Source organism: Nelusetta ayraudi, unplaced genomic scaffold (assembly GCF_046127955.1).
Source record: "Nelusetta ayraudi isolate G7.1 ecotype Tasmania unplaced genomic scaffold, CSIRO-AGI_Nayr_v1 ptg000063l, whole genome shotgun sequence".
NCBI lineage: Eukaryota > Metazoa > Chordata > Actinopteri > Tetraodontiformes > Monacanthidae > Nelusetta > Nelusetta ayraudi.
In genome coordinates this window covers 590,483-613,027 of record NW_027466113.1, presented here as the reverse complement: position 1 = coordinate 613,027, position 22,545 = coordinate 590,483, and the positions used below count along the sequence as shown (strand labels likewise).

Genomic DNA, 22,545 nt, shown 5'->3' with positions numbered 1-22,545 from the left:
CAAAATAATACATGACACACTCTTGGAGTGTTGCTATGTGGGTGGAGTGGCTGCTACATGACTTGTAACTGGATACTTTGCACTTTGTGAAAAAAACATGCATACAGTGGTTTACAAATAACACTCACGGAAACCTGAAAATTTGCATTTACTCTATGTGGATTGTGTTAATGTGTCATCGCAGAGGCAATCCGATTTAGTTTAGGATTCACCGCTATCTCAATGTCAGTGTAAATATTGCATACGGCAGCCTTGTCCAGTGAGTTAGCTACAATTACTACTAGACAATGAAGATGCAGCTGCACATTTTTATCAGAAAAGTAAAAGTAATTCCCCCCCATTTCTGTGGGGTTTATGACTCAGCATCACCTGAGAACTTTTTTTTGCCACTGGAATCAAGCCATACTATAAAAGTCCTTCCAACGAGAGGGTCTGTTAGGCCAATCAAAAAAAGAGTGCTGAAGTGTAGCATGGTAACAAAGAGAGGGCCTCCGTGCAGCTCTCTGCTGTGTTTTAAATACCATTCCAGGAGTCTGTTTGTTAATCCTAGGCTCATTATTTGGAATGGACCTGCCATATCTCGTTATAGTGACTTGGCGCCCAGCATTTCTGCAGGGAAGGGGATTGAGAGAGGGAGAGAGAGAAAAAAAAAAAGAGAGAGAGACACGCAGGGACAGAGAATGAGAAAGACAGAAAGAACACAAGAGGGCCGGAGTTCAAATGAAAGAGAAATATGACAGGAGCACCCAGAGCTCTTAAACCTGCCCAGGGCTAACAAGTCCTGAGAGTCCTTTTAAACAGGGGTTATGACCCAGCCCACACCTCCCGTCTCGTGCCATCACACCAATGTCCTCACGGTCACCCTCTGCGAGGCCACACGGCCAATATCTTACTCGTCGAACTCTGGTCATGTGCCATTTCCCTCTTTATTTCTCCAACCACTCCCTCTGTCCTCCCCCGCTTTTAGTGCTCAGCTGCTGTGTGGTGCTGCCAGTTCAGCCCCTTATAAACATTCTCATGTTCTGATGATGATTATTCATCCTTTTCACAGCTTCATCGCGCCTTCCAGCAAGCGAGAGGCTCGAGGTCTTTGAAGTCCACGGCCGGGGCATGTGTCGGGCGATCAGAGACGCTGCCGAGACCAGAGGCCTCATTAGGGCACGTTGACTTTACAGCAAGGGATAAATCAACACTGTCCCATTTTTCATAAGCACGACACCATACTTCTGGGGCACGGCAACGACGGCGTGAGCCACGTGAGTGCGTGGGTGTAAATTGCATGTCATACAAATGTGCGATTCTGGCTGAAAAGTGAAAACGTGGTCGCAAATTCAGTTCTACACACCTACGACCAATTATATTGCATCATCAGCATGACATCAGCAATTTCCAAAGGAAACGCAACAACAACGATGACACACGAAATGTCAGGGGAAACCACCAATACAAAGCGTGACTACTTTTCAGTACTGACTGTCTTTATATGTACATGTCTGTAACCAATTACTCGTTAATAATAGTGAGTAGATGTGTCATGTGTTAGCAAATTGGGCTTTTACAGGAACATGGACATGTATTTGTTCCGTATTCAAAATTGATGTTTACTAAGTTTTCAATAAAACTTTAATTTGCTGTGGTGCTGAAAGCCACGTGAGAACATTAGTGGACCTGACCGACTGAAATTAGCTTGGTTGAGGTCTAGAGGAAAAGACTCAAATGAGACTACTGAGACTCCAGTTATATTCACAACACTCGGTACTTCTCCCTTGAAACTGTGTCTTGCAAAGCTACCAGAAATGGCACAAGAGATTATGAAGGGACGTCTTGAAGCAGGCAGCTACAGAAACATGAAAGACCCTGAGATGCATTTCCCATGGCGACTGTCCTCACTTTTATCATCATTATCATCAGCGTTCTGATTACAACACTGCAATTCAATCTACAAAACATTTAACTGAGATACTTATCAAGAAAAAAAAATATTGTCGGTTAGACCTTGACAAGCCGCACAAGGAATGAAGACAAATAAAAGGACATGTCGTCTCAGTGTGACATGGTCGGGGAAGCGTCCTCCGTGTTCCTCAATCATTTCAGCTAAACCCCCTCCAGCTTACACAATAATCTGTACCATGTCTAAAGCAACCACAACTCAGCCACAGCTTCCCTTCTCAGCTTCACTTACTTGAACCTCAAAACCCACAACCGAAACCCACAAGGTCTAATACCTTATGAACCTCGGAGCCAGACATGAGCTTAAATCTATGCCCTGCCGACTACTCTGTCTGTCCTAGCAGCCACTGGAGTTCAGACACCAAAGACGTTTTAATCAGACTGCAGCCATCCCTCTTTAGGAGGCCTCCTATCTCATTATTCCTCCCGTTTCATGTTTTCTTTCTCCACCCCGACCATCATTACCTTGATAAGTTATTGACTTTACCAGAAAAATTAAACTATATAAATAACTCCACAATGAAAATATTATCCTGCTCTGAAACAAGCACAGCAGCCAATAAAAACCTCCCTGCCTTCCATCAAGCTACTTGGGTTTGGATTAAAGCTATACATGACTGTGTAGTTAGACTGTGCAGAAATCCACCCAGCACTTCTCCCGGTTTTCTATATATGGATAATTATGCGTCTTTCCAGAAATCATCTCAGGGATTTTTGGAATCTCAAGATTTGCCTCTCAACCACTAAACCTGGTCACACTCTGGTTGAAATTGTACAGTGCAGCAGAGAGGTCTTTCCACCAACGGATATTGTACAATACAATACAATACAAATGTTAGCATTCTCTCCATCTCTTTCTGGTCTTCTCAGTAAACAGGATACTTGTAACTGATCCTATTATCCAGACCACTTGCAGACAGAAACTAAAGCAATAGCTCTTATTCCAAACTTTTGCCAGGTCATGAGATAGGTTTCACTGCAAATGACGCGTGTTTTAACAGTGCCAATAGCCAATTTTAGGACTGAGAAGAAAAGCCAGTGTGATCATTATTACTCTGGTAGTTGTTAGGAAGAACAATGAGGAGTGGGTCTTGGGAAACACACTGCCGCTGCCAACATGAACATTCATTAGGGACAAATAAAGAAAATACTTAGAGGGTAGTTTTATGTGAACCAATTTATGTTGTAATTGTGTGGGCAGACAGAACGCAACCTCAAACTAAAGAGAAACAACTTGTTTTCTTTCAAGTCATTGTTCAACAACTTTTCTTGTAAAATATCATCACAAAAACCATTGTTAACACATCTATAATATCACTAGAAACATAAAAAAAAAAACAACCTTTAGAGTCCATTCATTGTAATATTTAGCAAGCACTACCTATATGAAGTTTAAAAAACAGGCCACGTGGTCATTTCTTTGTAATTTCACATCTTCAAGTGAACAAAGAGGGATAAAATGACAAAAAAAAATACTTCTTGTTCAAAAGATTCACTGACAAAAAAACTAAATGTTGTGTTGTGCTTATTAAAATACAGCTTGAAAGTCTCAGTTCAGTCTCAGTAGTCTCAGCTTCAGTTCAGGTCAGTTTTCCTATTCATTATCTTCAGTATCTCTCCTCGAAGCAAACAAACAAACAAAAACAATTCTGATGTTTTTCTCTTAGTCTTTGTTTAAGATTTTCCTTAACAGTAACAATCACATATATTTAAATAAGGCTCTTTTTTTTGACACTCGTGGTCCAGTTGTTGAAAAATCGAACGTCCAAGTACAATAAATCAAACGGCGTGATTCGGAAGTTAACTAAAACGCACAGTTTTGAGAGTGAAATCCAGTCCGCTCAAGCTGTTCTCCGTGTTGTTGAACTGAAGGCAAAACTGAAACGTAACGGATTGTTCTACTACTGATTTTAATTGGGTTCTTATGCCCGGTTCACACTGGCCGCGGAAGCGCCGCGAAGCGCTTCGATTCGGTGCCCATGTTAATCAATGTGGGCCATTCATTTCAATGGAAGCGGAGCGCCGACGAAATTCATGAGCGAGGCTAGAACTGGTTCACATCAGACGCGAACAGCTCCGCGACAGTAGACAAGCGCTTCTGCTCAGCTGCTGTTTTGTTTTTTACTTCCACTTGAGCTTTTCTCATCATGGGTAAGTAAATAAACTTTATAAACAATATAATAATAATAAACAAAATTAATAATACATCATGTTTTGCAAGATGCAAAACTGGATTAGGGTGAATTCTGGGTGGGCCTGTGTAGTGACCTACAAAAAATTCACAGGATTTTCTTGTTTTTTTTTTTAGCGACTTCCTGCACAATTGACGAGGATCGCTCGCGGCTCACGCACAAAATAGAGCAGACGCGGAAAGACAAATGCATGGCGCGCGCTGCGCGCCGGTTCGCGTCTGGTGTGAAACACTACATTGATTAACATGGGTGCTGAATTGAAGCGCTCAGCGCTTTGCGCCGCTTCCGCAACCAGTGCGAACCGGGCGTTATTCTAATTAACTGGGTATTTTATTTTGCTGACAAGTGCCACAATGCCAGAAATCACTTAACTGTTGAGCAGCATCAGGTTACAACTCTTTGTGTCTTCTCCTTTTGGTTTGTTTCCAATTCATAAAATCAGTGAATAAACACATAGAGTGGTGTTCAAGACTAAATATTACTAGCAGATTCATTTCTATGCTCAAGTGCCACTGTGACTGCTTCTGAGTGTGAGCTTTAGCAGGCAGCCACTCTCCTCTCTTCCTGGACTGCATACCAACACTGAATCTTTCAGCGGTATGTTTAGAGTCAGTGTCTTTATAACTCACTGCAATGACTTCAGTTCAGTACAGCCAGTTCTGTCTTTTTCAATCAGAGGAATCTTGCTACACTTGTGCTGTATATTAAACATGCGCAATCCCTGCATCCAAAAAAGCAAAGGGAGATGAAGTGAAATGCTTCTTGCCCAATAGAGTCCAGTGGAAATGAATTCATTGATTTTTCTGTTTTCTTTTTTTAATAGCTAGGCAGCAACAAATTCCAAGCTGGATCACTTGCCCTCAGTGCCTTTCGTGGAAACGATCTGCAGTGAAATGGTCCTGTGTGTCTCTGCACATTTGCCTACACATTAACAGGCACCTTACGAAAAGCCTGCAGGAAAGTCCCTCCTTGATTACTATGAAACTGTAGCTAGGGTTGAATGTGGTAACAAAACAACATAATACTCTCCTAAGTTGAAAAAGAGTGCCAGGCATGCTTTCAAATGGCCAATTGGAAGCAGATACGTTAAGCTAAAACAATTGTTCTGGAGGGTTTCTGAGCTGCAAAAAAACAACAGAAAAACAGAAAATGATTTTCTTTGGGCAGCCTGCAATACACTAAAATTCCCAGAGGTAAATTCTAAGGAGAATCTTGCAGCTTTAATGGAGCAATATTCTATTAAGTCAGCACAACAAAATCTATTGCCAGTTTATATCAGGTGAAAAAACAATCATGGCCAGTATATCACTGAATTTAAATTTACAAAAGTATTCGAAACAAAACAATTTTGTGTGCAAGTCTGTGCGAACCACAGATTTTGTGATGAATCTAATGAAATTAAATCGGTTTAACTGCTAGATGGTGTTTTTTCATGCACATCACAATAAAGCAGCAGCTTGCACTTCCCCTGTGGCCTTCTGGTGTTGTGACCCTGAAATTTCACTGAGGGAACACGGATGTAAAACACAGCCATCACTTGTTCATGGACAATATCAGGCAATTAAGTAAAAAGATAAAAACTAAGGAATGTCTATGCAGGGCCTGCAGCACAGAGGACTGTTCATGAACACCGGAGTTCATTTATTAGTGGTAGGAGAGATGGACTTCTGCAACAGAATTAAGTGTGGATGTCGCCAGGGACCAAATCACCTCTGTAAAACGGTGCACAAGTTTAGTCTACATCTGCACACGGTTGATTCCGGTCAAAATCCCAATGTCGAAAAAGAAAAGAAAGAAAGAAAGGGGTTGCAAAGGGGGAACAACAGGAGGAGAAGCAGCTTCTAAATGTTTTCTTTCAGAGAGGTAAGTAAGCAGCAGCGGTGCAACTGAACTAACACAGCTTCGCTAATGGCAGCAGTTGTCTCACATTGAAAACAGTCAACCTGGAATCTGTTGACTCATTTCCATCACATAAATGGATGACTTGCTTGCCGTGTTGCACTGTCCCTCAGGTGCCAAGACACGGGGGTTGACGTGGACTGCGGTGAGCTGCGGTCAGGTCCAGTAACAAGGCAGCTTGACCACAGAGGACTCATTAAAAATTTAAAGCAAATGCTGTGTTTTTGCTGCAGTATCGGATTCAATTTAAACAAAAGCCTAACTTTTTTTGTATGACTAATGGGCAATTACATTTTCAAATGGACAAACGTCATATCCACCCGTTTCTCATCACTTTCAACTGGATCAAGTGAAAATAAAAAAACATCACATCACACCAGTAATGATATTCATTGCAACACCACTAACTCTGGTATATTTTTCCATTCAAGAGCAAACATCCATTTTATTCTTTGGGATGAAAAGAACAACCTCTATTTTTTAGTTTGCTCTATACATGGTCATGAAATACACAAATAATGAGTCTAACTTCAATCATTATATGTTAGAGAGAGAACATGAGGTAGGTGGGTGTTTATAGGGGAAAACCCACAGTGTGCACTACAGTCGCCTGCAATGATTCTTGCTTCAGGGAAATTCTTGCTGTATATTTCTTAATATGGCTTTAGCATATATGAACAGTTTCGGGTGGATTTCTTTGACAGGACCTGACATGGATCAATTCAAATAGTTTTTAACAAAATCACGCAAATTATTCTGCCAAAACTGAGAGTTATTATCAGGGCAGCTCAGTCTTCAAGTCAAGCATCAATAACTTTTTACTCCTGAGAAATATGTTATTTTTTTTAGTAATTATTTTCTGCAATTCATCACAGAAACAATGAATTGTTAAGATAAATTTTTGCTTGTTTCACAATCCAGAATTGAGGATTTTTGGACTGTTTGCGGTTTTCACTCAAGATCAATGCCAGATAAATAAATGGCTTTTGCATGTTGTGAATAAAAGAACACCAAAGGAAAAAAACAAAGTAAAACCGGGTACCTGCAGTGCTTACGGCTGTTCTGCGGTGCTGAGCTGTAGTCTATCAACATCCTCTGACAGCAGGGAGGGTTATTGTCTCAGCATGATTAAAACCACAAGGTCTAAATCCCTTTGCCTAAGTTGTTTTTTTTTTCTTTTCGTGTTGTGATTGCTTGTGGAAACAATTTGTAAAATTTCACTGCGTCTACTCTCGTAACATACAGCTATTTCCACACTGCTCGTTATTTACAGCCACTTTTACAACTCAGATATTGGAAGAGATAGCACCAGGAGTTGAACAGCAATAAAGTTTAGTACAAACAACACGCTTACAAACAACTCGTTTTCACTTCACAAGCAATATTCCTAGAGAGGAGAAACCTGCAGCAATAACGCGTTTACTTACCTGCTAACCATTCTGACCCAATGTAAGATGTCTTTTCTAATATCAATAATCATAGCAAACAAACCAGAATACCAAAGGTGTCTACCAGATGTGCACCACTTGACATTTCAATATTCCGTGTGTGAATATAAAGGTATATGTCTCATCAGTTTACAGTAGAATTTTTTTTTTTTTTTTTTTAAACTGCTTTGTTCACAGTCATTGACAAACACCTGTGTTAGGAACAGCAAAGAGAGCAGTAAACGAAGATGGCAGCTGGATTAACAGAAGGCCCTAAAATTAATAAAACGTCCACTCTAGTTACGACTGAACAGCCTCTGCTCTCGTTTAGCCTTGAGCGTAGAATTGCAGCCAAGGTGACTATTTACTGATGACCTCTCATGAAAGAATATACTGTTTACACTTGAGTGAGCAAAGATGCTGCAATATGGAAAAGCCATTAGTGCTCAATGGATCAAACAAGGAACAGTGGGAGAATCATGAGAAAAAGGCAGAGTGACCTTTCGGCCGTGGGCTTTCAAAGCACATAAATGGCCCCGATAGTCTTTTTTTAGATTCAAAATGTCAAAGGAGACTTTTCCGATCAAAATTCTCGACGTAGAGCAACATGACACACATGCAGAGCTATTTAAGCTGCAGGATGAGGTTATCCCAAACAGGGCTTCATCACTCATGTTTAGAGCGTAGTACCAGAGGCTTAAAGAGAGGAAAAAGACCAAGGCTTGCTTATTTCTCATGACTTCTTACTGTGATGCACTGGCACTGAACTTATTTTTAGCCATTAAAGCGCCTACAGCAATAATAGCCTAAAACCTTCAGGACTCAAACAGTATTGTATTAATAAATAAATAAATAAAACTTTTAGAATAAAGCGCTATTATCGAGCAAAACACTCCCATAATTGAAATGCAATGTAGCACAACATGGGATCGATTCTGTGGTCTACAGAAAATCCATAAATATTGGGACATCGATACACAATTCACATCTAAATGGCTCTAGGCGCTGCCACAAAGGATTTGAAATGAAGCAAATAAGATAGGACACACCAACAACTTAACTAACTAATCATAAATTAAACTTTCCTTTGCAGTAAATTACAGCCTGAAGTCTGGAACACGTTGACATCACCAGACACTGGGGATTCATCCTGGGTGGTGCTCCCAGGCATCATCTCCGACTGACTTCAGTTCTGGGTTGTTCTTGAGGCATTTCTCTTCAGTTTTGTCCTCAGCAAGTGAAATGCTTGTTCAATCCAATTCAGGTGATTGACTTGGCCATTGACTGGCATTCCACTTCTTTGCCTAAAAAAACCCTATATGATTGCTTTTGCAGCATACTGCAGATCATTGTCAAATTGCACTGTGAAGTGCCGTCCAATAAGTTCTGAAGCATTTGGCTGAACGTTGCCTGACACACTTCAAAATACATCCTGCTGTTTTTGTCAACAGTCACATCATCAACGAATAAAAGGGAACCAATTCCATTGGCAGCTGTAAATACCCACGTCATGTCACTACCACCCCCATGCTTCACTGATGAGGTGGTATGTTTTGGATCATGAGCGGTTCCTTTGCTTCTCCATACTCGTCTCATCCCATCACTCTGGTACAAGTTGGTCTTGGTCTCATCTGTCCAAAGGCTGTTGTTCCAGAACTGTAAAGGCTTTTTTCAGATGATGTTTGGAAAAACACTAATCTGGTCTTCCTGTTTTTGAGGCTCACCAATGGATTACATCTTGTGGTGAAGCCTCTGTATTCACTCTGGTGAAATGTTCTCTTGATCGCTGACTTTGACACACATACACCTACCTCCTAGAGAGCGTTCTTGATCTGGCCAACTGTTGCGAATGGGGTTTTTCTTCACTGGGGAAAGAATTGTTCAGTCATCCACAACAGATGTTTTTCGTGGTCTTCCGGATCTTTTGGTGTTGTTGAGCTCACCGGTGCGTTCGTCCTTTTTAAGAATGTTCCAAACTGTTGATTTGGCCATACTTAACGTTCTTGCCATCTCTCTGATGGGTTTGTCTTGATCTTTTATTCTAACGATGACTTGCTTCACCGATAGTGCACTGCTATTTAGACCTCGAGTTGACAGAAAAAGATTTCAAATGCAAATAGCACACTTGAAATTAGTTCTAGACCTTTTATCTGCTCCTAGTAAATGGGATAATGAGGGAATAACACACTTGGCCATGGGACAGCTGAACAGTCAGCTTATTTATTTATGGACCTGACAGTTAATATGGTCTTAAGTACTATAGGTCTATTAGGCACATAAATCCATCACATTTAATCGTAAATGAAAACCCTTCAGCTAGTCAGAATCTGAATTGTGTAATAGACAGGCCCAACTCTTAACAGTTCAGATGAAAATAAGGTACTAAATTATGAACGTATGAACGCAAAGAGATTTGTTGTAAGACCCTTTAGATATTGACAAGCAAAATCCCTGAGACCTATTTTGCAGATTACTACAATCACAATCTCTTCTGAAGTCAGCAGGGGATCATGTTTTGTTTGAGCAGGATTCAGAAAAACTACTCCACAATTGAATTTATCTTCGGACTTGACTATTATAAGCCTCCCTCAAAAACAAATAAAGGAATAAAAACAAACAGCAGCAGCTGATTCAGAATGTTGCTGTTGGAGACCTCAAAAGGGCCAGAGAGTGGATTACATCACTTTACCTCTGAGGTCTTTACACTGTCTTTCTGTCTCTCAAAGTATTGACTTCACTGTTGGCTTATAAAGCATTAAGTGGTTTGGTGCAAAAAATACATTTCTGATCTGCTTTTGCATTATGAACCATCCAGACCTGTAGAGGCCAACGGGAACAGGTCTACTTTCCGCCCCCAGAGTAAAAATTAAACATGGAGAATCAGCTTTCAGATTGTTATGCCTCACAAATTTGGAACAAACTCCCAGAAAATGGCAGATCTGGGATTCTTCGTGGGTTCTTTTACGTCAAGCCTGAAGGTGTTGCCGCCGTGTCTTATTTAAATAAATTCCATCCATCTGTCAAATGACATTGACAAATATCTTACACTGCACTCCAACTTAATCCTCCTATTATATCTAATCCTTTTTTTTTTTTTTGGGCTTATTTGCACTACCTCCCCAAAAATTCTGTTTTAAATTTTGAATTAAATTTGCATTGCGTTGCTTTTAAAAAAAATCTCTGTTTTAACGTCTTAAGTAAACTTTGACGTTTTGTCTCCATACTCTGAAGTGCCTTGTGTTTGAACTGCGCTACACAAAAAAAAATGCCTCGCCTTGCCAATAACGTGTCACATGATTGAGAATTTCAACTGTCTGTCCTTACATCTGTCTGCACTTTCTGTTTCTTTTGTACTTCTGCTTCCAAAAAGTTTAAGAATTTCCATCATGGAGACAGATTCAGCTGAGTAAATTATGGAAAACATTTCAGTGGGGACGGCAGCATCCTAAAACAGTCTCAGGGTGTCTGTGTCTGGCAACTTCTGCATGTTTTTGTGTGTGTGTGAGTGTGAGTGTGTGTGTGTGTGTGTGTGTGTGTGTGTGTGTGTGTGTGTGTGTGGGTGAGCACACACTGGATTTAACAGATTTGTATTTGTGTGTTTGTGAGTGAGTCGACTACTCCTCCAACCCCACCGCGCCCTCTCTTCCCTCCCCTGAAGAGAGGGGAGCCTGAAAGTGGAAAAGTTGCATAAAGGAAGACCTCGCACAGCCAAGCCACTCATCTATTCTGGGCATCCACGGCCCTTAATAATAATAGCAGAGAGGAAAACAGAGGAGGACATGCCTGAATATGGGGTGTCCTCTGAGAAGCGGGTTCACACAGGTGTCAGCTCGTGTTGTGTCTTATGTAACAACATAGTAACGTGCATCCATTCCACAGAAACAAGATTAAACACTGAATTTTGCTGTTCTGCCACCAAACAAATACTTTTGATGGGGGAACTACATGTCACTCTTTGCGCTGTCTATGATATAATGTGACCAGTAAAACAGAAAAAGATTCAGTTTCCTTCAGGTGTAAAAACCCTTTCTTGTTGCGAGGCGAACCTACCTGTGACGGTCTTGGTTTTGACAGGGCTGCTGGCGTAGTCTGAGGCCTGATTGGAAGGCTGTTTGGCCAGAGGCGTGCTCCCTATCGACATCTCGTCCTCTTTTCTTTTGGCCAGAGGAAGCGAACCTGGAGTCTGCGAAAACACCACAGCATGAGAAGCCGCTCAGAGGAATGAATAAAGAGTAAAGAATCAAGGTACGCCACTTAGTGCACGTGGCTCATTCTGGCAGGTGGAAAGAGCATGAGGTCACTCCTTTTACCCAGCACACTACGAATTAGCTCTTGAGGGCCCCCCCCCCTTTTTTTTTTTGCTCCCGCTGTCTTCATTACCGACTTCACATCCCTCTTGCCTTCCCGCTCTGATTCCCCCCATGTTTCCTGCTCACACCGGTAGTGTCAGTTTACTCCTAATTCAACCTCCACCTCCTTCCTGACCCTGCTCTCGCTTTCCTCTTCCCTCGCTGAGTTCTTCTGCCTATTCCATACTAATCTCACCTTCCCCAAGTGTTTTCACTGATCCCCCCCATATGTTCCTTTTTACCTCTTTCTATACCTGCCCTCTCTGTCTTCCCCTCCTCACTGCTTATGTGTCGTCTCTCTCACACTTTCTCCACCTGACCTTCCGTCTTTGCTACACTTCCTGCCGTTCTGATCGTACCGGTCAGTGTCCTCTCCACTGTCCTCGTCAGCCTGTTTGTGTGGCCTTCAGCAGAAAACCTTGGCAACCCCGGGTAGCAACTGAAAAGCGACCCTGACGGGGGCCTTCTATCCTTCACACTGGCTCCAGTTCAACTCATAACATCTGTTTACCTCCATACAGTAAAAGAAAAAAAAGAAAAAAAAAAACTCCAGAGTGAGGGTTGGTACAATTAACTCTGTTTTCCTTTATACACGCACGCACACAGTCCCTCTGAACTGCAGTAGGCAAGGAACAGAACAACTTGTTAAAAAGTATTCCAATATGATACTTTCATGTACTCTATATATTTATGTGCCTTTATAGGGGGAACCTGGGCTATATCTCAGGCAATCATACTGAGCACATGCACGTGGGTATGTAGTGTGGGCACAGTGCACTCAGTGTCCATAACCATCACCATGACCCCTGTCAAATAAATAAAGAGTGACTGGATGGAAGACAGGGAGCAGACCATATGCAAAAAGGTAAAAGGTAAAAAGTTTTTGGCATTTCTTTTTCCTTTGGGGAGGGTGGAGGGGGGAAGGGGGCGGGGCATTTACTTCAGGGTTCTGTTGGAAAAAAATAAGCCAGTCAAACATGATTCTGGAATTTCTTTAAATCAAAAGGCCGGTGTGGCATATAGAAATGCTGAGAATGATCAGATACCTGTTGCTGTTGCCTGCTGCTCCCCCGGTGAGGATGGTACAAGAGCCACATGCAGAAGACTGGATCCACATTGACAGCTATGCCCTGCACACTGACGAGGAGGACTCCTCCTGGATGTCGTGAAAACACAAATACAAGGCATGTGTCAGGCCAGGGGTCTTTTAAATGCGACTTCAAGACTTAAGAGTTACCAAATGACCACGGTTAAACCTGAAGAGACCGAACGCGCAGTCGTTTCGCATCCGTCCCACGACGGCGTGGCCCGATAACCTGCTCGTTACGGCACAGCGAGCAGCACAGTTTGTTTCAATTCTACTGTTCGGCGTGGTGTGACGCCAAGCCAAGAATAACATTTTCTTTTGATAAATTTCTATGAAACTTGAGAGCTTCTCGGGGTTTGGGTTTACTCTTAAATAATAATCTTTACCAACAATAAGCGGGCCCTGAGGTAATGCATTAGGATCCTATCAATAATGATTTCCATGCCCAAAGGATTAGTGCAAGGTCTCTGGCGTGCCATGGAATGTCCAAGCATGACGATAGGAGGATGTTTAAGCTCTTGAAGGACTTTCAGCAGTTTAATAGAGCTTTGGACAAGACCATGGTCTCTGTTTCAAGCCCTAAGGCAATTGCGTGCGTGCGTGTGTATGTGCAGGCACGTGAAAGTGTAAATGTGCATGCATTTCACCTCAGTTAGAGCCTGATTTCCTTGTTGCCCCGCGTAACATTTTAGTATCTCTGAAGTGCAATCGCAGCGCAATCACAAACCCTCCCTTGACACACACTCGCATATTTGTGTAACCCATTTAAACTTGGCAGAGACACGCCGGCCTCTTCCATTATTCCCTGCGAACACTGCAAAATAAAATGACTCTCATTTGCTCCACTCGAACAGCGCTCAGTGATTTGTGGCCTGTGTGCGTCTCCTCGCGCACGTTTCACCTTTTTTCATTCCAGACGTCAGAGACCGGAGAAGCTGCAAGACTTCTCCGAGGTGGAATACATTTGCACACTTGAACACGCAACGCAGGACGAGGCTGACGCACGCGGCTGCCGATATGACCCGTACGTGTCGGTCGCTGTCGAAAGTGCGTGTGGTCCATCTGTGTTTGTGCGCGTGACGTTGTGTAGCGGCGCGCATGACACAGGGCTCGTCTCTGCGTGAGCCCCATGCACCAGATGAATCCTAAGTTGTGGTTTACTGCTGGCAGTAGTCAGCGATGGAGTCTGATGGAGTCAGGCTGCGTACGGCCCTGTGCGGCGTTGATCTTCTCCTCACCTAACTTCGCTCTCCCAGCCCCCTCCCCTCCCCTCTCTCTCTCTCTCTCCTCTTCAAAACAGTGGCTGCGATTTATTGTTTTTCACAGGGAAACTTTTTTTTTCTTCTTTTTTTTTCTTAGCAGAAAATCTCTACTTCCGCCCCGCCAATCCTCCGGCTCCCTCGGCCCTGCCCCTTCAACCTTTTTACCCCCTTTTCACCCGTTCTGAAACCATACCTCCGCCCTTCCTCTTAAATGTATAGTCACCTCCCTCCCCTCCCCTGCCTCTCCCCCCTTCCCCCTGATGAGGATTCATAACCTCAGCCCTGTGGCTTGAACTTCGATACCACAGTGTGGCTGCTTAATAGGCTTTGGCTGTGGCTGTACTTCTGGGACTCGGCTTCAAGTGGTTTCATCATGGCCCAGAGCAGCATGAACAGTATTGGACCCAGAAGGCTGGGAATGGGCTGAGTAGTGAAGATGTATTCAATAAATTCAGCCTAAATTGTGGTCTACGGGAGGCACTAAGCACGACAAAGCGCATTCAGCAGAAATGACTCACAGCGCAATAAATCACTGAACTTAGTTGATGGATTGTTTATTCAGTCGTTATTACGGACATAAATGGGCAAATAAAAGATGTAGGACGGTTACTTTGTGATAAGTGTCTCAACCGGAGCGGCATGGCTGTGATCTTTGCGCAACACTGCAACGTGTTGAAGCCAAAAGAGAAGTGATTGTAAAACTCACGGTGGCACTGTCACAAAAAAAGATCTTTTTTTTTTAAGGGAGGGAGGGGTTGAGTTTGTAACTAAATAAAATTGATACACAATTAAGTTTTCATCATAATGAAAGTAAGAAAGGTTGTGAATGATGATCGCTGGTTTAGTGTTTAGTCAAAATGACACTGCAGTAGAAACTATGGAAGCTTCTGGCAGAGTATCAGGAGTATTGGAAATGGCCTGCCAGAATCTGTCATCCTATTGATGTAAGGTCCGCCTAGCTTTTGCCAAAGGCTGCCATGAGTGTTTTGACCACTACTCAAGCTCTCTCTGCGATAAACACCCCTCAAACCCTGATATTTACAAAAGAAAGAAAAAAAAAGCCTTAGTTTTAGCTTTTTAGACTTTGAAGAGCAAGACTTTACCATCTGCACAGCACTTTGCGGTTGCATCACCGTGTTGACACACCTGCCAAAAGAGTGACACCACCTCCGAGGCATGAAGCACAGCGACATGCTCTGCTCTGCTTTAGAGGCAACCTTGGCGGCGGGCTAACTGTTTTTCTCATCTCTAGCAGGGTGCCATGTGGGTAATTGCAGAAAGAGACGAAAAATACAACCGGCTTGTTTTTCTTACTTCCTAAATGATTCTTTAAGAAAACACCACAAAACTGTTCCGGGCCTAGAATTTGAAACACCACACAACTTTAAAATGAATGTGCAGAAATCTGTGACAACACATTTTTCCACAACTCCCCAGTGAGTCTATTAATGTCAAAAGTGTTTTTTTTTCAGTGGCTTATGACCAGGGGGGGGACTGTGTTGGGATGCCAGTGTTGTTTAATATTGTTGGACAATGGAGTCGTCGCAGGCCGAGGCCATGAGCTGGACAGACGGGGGGGAAAAAGCAGCCTCGCTTTAGCTGCTAGACTGGGACCCTGGACGAAAGAGCATTACGGCCACAAGAAGAGAAAATAATATTATCTAATATAATATTAGAGCTTTTTATATAAGTTTTCATTTCGAGTTTTAAGGTGAAATTTTGTGAATAAAGTCAAAATTTTGTGAAAAAAGTTGACGTAAAAAGACACAATTTCGTGAATAAAGTCGACGCAAATAAAGTGCAAATTCTGTGAATAAAGTGGAAATTTCGAGATTAATGGTAAATCAATATATGGCATTCGCGCACCTTTGTCACTTGACAACATGTCAACAACTTGTGAAATTGTACTTCAAAATTGGGTTTAGAAACAAGGATATCCTTGCTCCTCTAACATAGTGTGGTAATAAGTCTTAGGACATTGAAAAGACTGTGTTGAACTTTACGCCTGTTCAGAAGAAAAAAACAGACAAACTTGGAGGAGATGGCCCACAAGGTTCACTCACAGTAATTAGGAACCTAGCGAAAACGGAAGTACTCCACTAGACTTGCGAGCAGAGCTTTTTGACTTTATTCTCGACATTTTGACTTACCTCGCGTTGACATTAATTGCAAAATTTTTATTTTATTCACGAAATTTCGTCTTTCGAATTGGAAACTTGAAAAAAAAAATCTATCTCAATTTCTTTCTCTTCTTGTTGCCCTAATCCTCTTCCGTAGACCTTGTGTTAGGATAAACACTCCAAGAAGCCAACTGCTACACTTCTCTTGTTTTCACACCCTTGTTTCAATCGGGGTTACGTGGATTCATACATCAACGGTTATCATTCTGAAATCTGGTTTTGTTTAGTCAGCAACAACATCAACTTTGATAAACAGGAGCCGTTCAGTCAAGTTTAAAAACACAAGTCACACAATACACCAAGGCCCTGATTAGGGTTACTGGGGGCACAACCTCTCAACTACTGGGCTGTGACCCCACCATTAGTGTTACAGACGTGCAAAGTGGGGAAGGAGCACCAGAGCCATCCAACCCCAAAGGTAGAAAGGAGGACTGGGGGGGGGCGGGGGGGGGGGGTTGGGTGGTGTCGCTCAGGCAAGCTAATACTCCCAACAGAATTGTTTTATTGTTGGAAGCGAGGCAGTGCTGTGACCCCGCGTCCAGCCCATCCAAGAAAAAAATAAATAAATATAGCCCGACGCGCATCAGCCAGATGACTTCTGACAGGTTTGGTTAATTTTGAAGCCAAGTAGCAAAACACAACATTACGCCAGCGTGCGAGCTCCGCGCTGTCTTTAATTGCTTTTCCAATGAGCTCATGACTTGAAGGTGTCCTGGAGCGAGCCACGCAGCCCGACAGGTGTTTCAATAATGTGTGTGCGTGCGTGCGTGTGTGTGTGCATGTGCGAGGAAGCTGTTGACACCACTGAAAAAGGACTCAGCTGCGTGTGGGTGGGTGCGAGAAACATTCTGTGCAGTTAATGCTGCGTGTGCCCTCAGCGTGGTCATGCGACTCTGTACGCCAAGGAAGTGGTTCAGTTCAGAATCATCAGTTAGTGCGGTGAGCGGACACTGACTCATGTCATAGTGCAGCTTTCCGTTCACACAAACACACACATAAAAAAAAAAAAAAGAATTCTTTGACACACATTCAGTCCACTGTGTTCTTGGCACGCGGGGACACAGGCGACCAGGAGCAGCACTCGGGGCCTCAGGAAGGACGCAGGCACGTTTGACTGAAAACAAATCCAGGTCTACAGAAAGCTGCTCTTACTGAGGGCCCACACAAAGCTTCACTAAGACTATATTGAAAAACAAAACAAAAGCAAAAACAAACTGGGAGAGTGACTTGATGAACATTCTGTCTAGTACAAACAAGGTGAAATAAAAAGATTTTTCACCCTCTTTATGAAACGCTAAATGTTGCGATTATTGCTGCTACAAATTGCAGCCATCACCAAATTCACAATATATCAGTGTGTGGCATTACCTTCTACATTTGGCTAAACTTTAATCTACAGTGTTTGCTTCCTTATCAGTGAGAGTGAAACTTCTTTGACGAATGTTTAGAATGAACAAAAAGAAATTAGATCCGCCTGCGTTAGAGGGTGACAGATTGAGGTCATGTGGTAAAGTCATCTATTGAAATCTTTAACCTGAATATGATACAAATGATATGAAAACAAAATTATAAAGAAGAAAAACAATAAACCTCAATTTTCGCAAAATTGCCTTGGGAACATTATTAGGGTCAATGCTCGGGAATTACTTTTTAATGAACAGGGTCACTGATGTAGTAAGAAGTTGAAAGCTCCATACAATGCTCAATCTTCGCATATATGCACCTTCTAACTGATTCATTTGCCATATAAATTCTCATCAAGCCTTACGGTGTTGAAAAGACAACCCCACATTGGAACAGTTGGTTCCTGCGTACCAGCTAAACACAAAGCGGTCCCCATGAAGAACTATTCCAGCTGTTATTGCTCTTCCGATCCTCTTTCTGCCTCAACATTTTCTCTGATATGCCCACAGTCTCCCGCACTTTCAAAATCGCACTATAGGAAAATGCTTTAGGTTACAACCAAATGTGACCTGGCCCTTGTCAGCAAGATAGCTGGCCTTCTTAATGAGAGACAAAACAGACTCTGCCCCTGATTGCATTAATGTATCATTGCAGTATCCATCATGGTCATTGAGTGCTCTGTGTGAACTCTAAATGAGACCCAGTGTAATGTAAGAGTAACAGGAGAGACACTTCTGAGCTCATTAAAATAAACAGACTTCTGCTTCTGCTGCTGCTTTCCCACAGTCAGCTTGAGTTTTGCATGGTTACCTTGAAAACTCCTTATCGCTGCTATCATTAAGCTGGCTCATGGGCTTTCTCTTGCAGTTCAAGCTGAGTTCTCTCACTTTGTCACGCGGAGAGGGGGAGTCCAGTAATTCAATGTCTGTCATTAGCTCCGACTCCTTCCAAGTACTTTTACACGACTTACGTTAGAACAAATAAAGAGCCGAGTGCAATGGCTTAACATTTCCTATATACTGCAAAGAACATAAAGGAAAGACACACAAAAAAATAGCAAGGTCAAAATTAATGCAAATAAAATACATTCTGGCACCATTTTCCCACAACACAATATGAACAGGATGTGAGCTGACTTTTTTTTTTAAATATAATATTCTGTTTGTGACATTTGTGATACTTTCCTAAATATGTTTGACTTGAACTACAGATGTAAACTATTATGGGATACAATGAGGACACAGAAAAATGGAAACTTCATGATGACACACCTGAAAACATGCATGTTCACGGGCTGAACCTCATAAAGATCAGTCAGTATTATACTGTATGTGATAGGCTCACTCTTTCAATATGAAATGCATACAGTGAGAGTTTAACAATAACTTGTTTTCAATGTAAATGGCTTAACATTAAGATGTGTTTTAGAACATCAAAATCTTCCCTCAAGAGGAAAATTGGTCTATCTAATAGACAAATATTCCATACTGTTGACTATATAAAGGTATACAGCACCATTCGTGGTGTCATGTCTTTATTGTTTGAAAATCTGTTTTAGGGAAAATTTGGTGATTTTGTTTGGTGTCTGCCTGCTCAGACTGCAGCTGTATTTGTTGAGGGTCTCTAAAAACTACCCCCAAATAATGCCCAAGAGATTAGGGTTAGATTTTAAAGATTTTAAATGTTTATTAAACAGCAATCCATTATGACCCATGCCGCTGTCAAATAAATTAGTACTGATTATTATAAAATGTTGTTTACCCACATTTTATGAGCAGATTGGAAATTACATAGCTTAAATCTTTTAACAGTCAGTTATAGCTAGCTTTGGTGTGGTACCCAAGTCAAAGCGTATGTATTTATATTATGCATAGCCAAGATATTTTTTCCACTTGATATGTGAACAGGTTCATGGTGCTCTCAGTGTTTTTCCCTTCACGCATTTTTGTTTTATTATTTTTTTTTTCATACTCGCATATCTCCATGTTGTGCTTCATCTTCTGTCCCATATTTTGGGATGATAACCCCAAAACATCCTGTTTACTAGAGTTATCGGGATCCACAGTCTTGATCTACAAACTGACCAAGGTAGGGATCCAGATGTCTTTGGGAAATATATAAATAAATTCCAGATGTTAGGCGTCCAGCTACATCTCCTCCAGTCAACTTCCTCGCGGCTTTTCGAACCAAGGCTCTCTGGTGAACGAGGGGGACAAGTGGAGCTGTAATCATGTTTTTAATTATCTTCGAGTCTTGCCACCTAGACAAAATTTGCAGTGCCTCTGTCTTTCAGCCTGGCCTTTCGTCAGTGTGACTGGGCGATGAGCTCAGTGACACAACTCTGGCGGAGATTTGCTATCACCAGGAAAGCCTCAGGAATGCTTCGGTAAAGAATTAAGTGTTTACACAGTAACAGACAATGAATATTCTTCCCATGTATGTGCCTGGTATACACACAATGTTTCACATCATTTATCAGTGCCGCAAAGGAATAAAGGCACATTCATTTTAAAGATCTTAATTCTAATTTCTAATTTTGCTGGACTGTAGGTGATGACCAGTTACGGATGACACTTTATTAAACAGAGCTCCTCGGAGATTAATTATAGAGCACGGCAGACATTCCTTTCTTCTCCTGAATGTTCAACTCATTACTGTTGGTGTTAGCTACCAGGTTCCTATATTTATTCCAAAGAAAACATTGCAGCTGCTTCCAGAGTTGGGAGGGAAAAACATACATAGTTATTATACACTGGAGGATTTCTTACTGGGAAAACCTACAAGACTCAGTCGGTAAGGAACTGTTCTAATAAAATACTTTTAAGATCCATGAAGGAAATTTGTATTTTCTTAGAGCAAATGTGAGTTCATCAAAATAAATTCAATTTTCACTGAGGGAACATACGGTAGCCACGCTTTATTATGCTTGCGGAAATGGTCTCTGCAAGAATAATTCAATATGTGTGTCTGCCCATGCATGAGTGTGTGCACGTTGTGTGTGTATCTGTGCATGTGTGCCAATGTTCAGAACTGTGTGAGGCAGATAAGGGTTTGAGTTCATTCAGTATTGCCAAAGGTATAATTGGTAACTTAGAATGTATTCCTTTCACTACCATGCTACTTATTCTTTAGCGACCCAAATGGTAAAGTTCTGGTTCCTTCTCATTCAGTGAAAAAAAACAAAACAACTCTTCCTCTTTCTACATTGTGAAAATGTCATCTAATCTAAATGGGATGTAAATAATGACATGCTGTATGTCATCAGAGGGGAAACTGGTTTGCCTGCTCTATTGCCACTTTTTTCTCGACTGTATCCTTACCTTTATTTTTACTTACGAGTACATTGACTCGCTGGCTCCAGTTGGCTTTGTTTTGGCGCTAATGCGATAGAAAGATTGTAACTTGGATTTGGAAGTGAGGGCATAAAGACCAAACAAAAACTGACACATTTTCAAAGTTGGGATTCGCTGATGAGAATGTTAGAGCAAGCTAATGGCTAAATTGATATAAATTGGCATAGATGTATATTCACTTATTGTTGTATCAATTGGCACACGGTTGTTCGAACTTCCATTGGCCACAGTGACAAACAAATTTTGTCAAGGACACACAGGTTTGTGCCAAAGCTTCAAAGAGGGAATGTCTGTGAATCTCAGGCCTGTAATCAACCACTGTTGACAGGAGTATGGTCTCAGGCCCTGACAGCAGAATAAAGGCCGAGTGCGCTCCTTGTTTTGGGAGGAAGTTACTCATGTCCTCACATACGCTGATGACAAAGAAGAGGTGTTTGTACCAATCTGACATGTATTTAATGCAGTCAGACATCACACATACAGACAGCCGCGCACTTGTGCACACACAAAGGCACACGAAGAGGCCTCGCCCACCTGCAGTGCAGGACTTCCAAACTACTATCAGCTGCTTTATATTAACAAACCGTGGCACAAAAGCGGTGATGAGTCAGCTATTCCAAACACACTTGAAATGCTCCCCAGAGTGGCTTATTACAGGCCATCAGGACAGATAGGCAAGAGAGGGGAGTGGAAAGGGAGGGGCATAAGAGGGAAACTAGAGGGAGACAGAGGGAAGGTAAGAGATACACAGTTGATAACATCATATATGAAGACATATGAGGACGAGGGGAGAGCAGAGCGGAGGGAGGAGAAGATGACTGCTCTTTCAAATTATAAGAGCAGCAGCAGCAGCTGCTAGAGAGGCTCCACACATTTGTCAGGATCTAATCTAAGAGTAGCATCAGGACACAGACTACATCTGAAGAGACAGAGTCTGCCCTTTGTTTTAATGAGCCCTTTCAATCACCTCTGTCTTTGTCTTTAATTTGCAAAAGGTGAGTAATAAAGCCAGTGGACGATGAAACTCGAAAGGAAAGGTAGTACATTTTAAATGTTCTCATACGCGCTGCTGTCACTCAGCATTAACAAGTTCAGTTGCAGACAATTGTTAATCACACACACACACACACACACACACACACACACACACACACACACACACACACACACACACACACACACACACACACACACACACACACACCATCTTCAGTTGCGTTGCACAGACTGCAGATGGTCAGAGCAGCAGAGGCCAACTAGCCAGAAATCTATGCTGCTTTTCTTCTGGATATCTTTTGGCAAACATTAAAAGGGGGGAGAGGATGTATTTGGCCACAGTGGTGGGACAAATCCCAAGGTGATCTAAAATAAGCCAAACATAAATGTCGCCATTGATTAAGATGTTTGTGTCTAGACTGAGGAAAATTTACAAAGGTACAATT

General features: G+C 42.0%; 1 protein-coding gene across 8 annotated transcripts in view; it reads right to left on the bottom strand.

Annotated features, from left to right (window-relative positions):
• Positions 1-22,545, bottom strand: part of vps13b (vacuolar protein sorting 13 homolog B) — a 260,425-nt gene that overhangs the window by 160,548 nt on the left and 77,332 nt on the right. For all 8 annotated transcript variants that reach the window (XM_076040760.1, XM_076040763.1, XM_076040755.1 and 5 more), the window contains exons 20-21: positions 12,864-12,973; positions 11,519-11,651 (exon numbers count right to left, since the gene is read on the bottom strand). In XM_076040760.1, the coding sequence (XP_075896875.1) occupies positions 11,519-11,651; positions 12,864-12,973 (243 nt within the window). The remainder of the gene's footprint in view (positions 1-11,518; positions 11,652-12,863; positions 12,974-22,545) is intronic.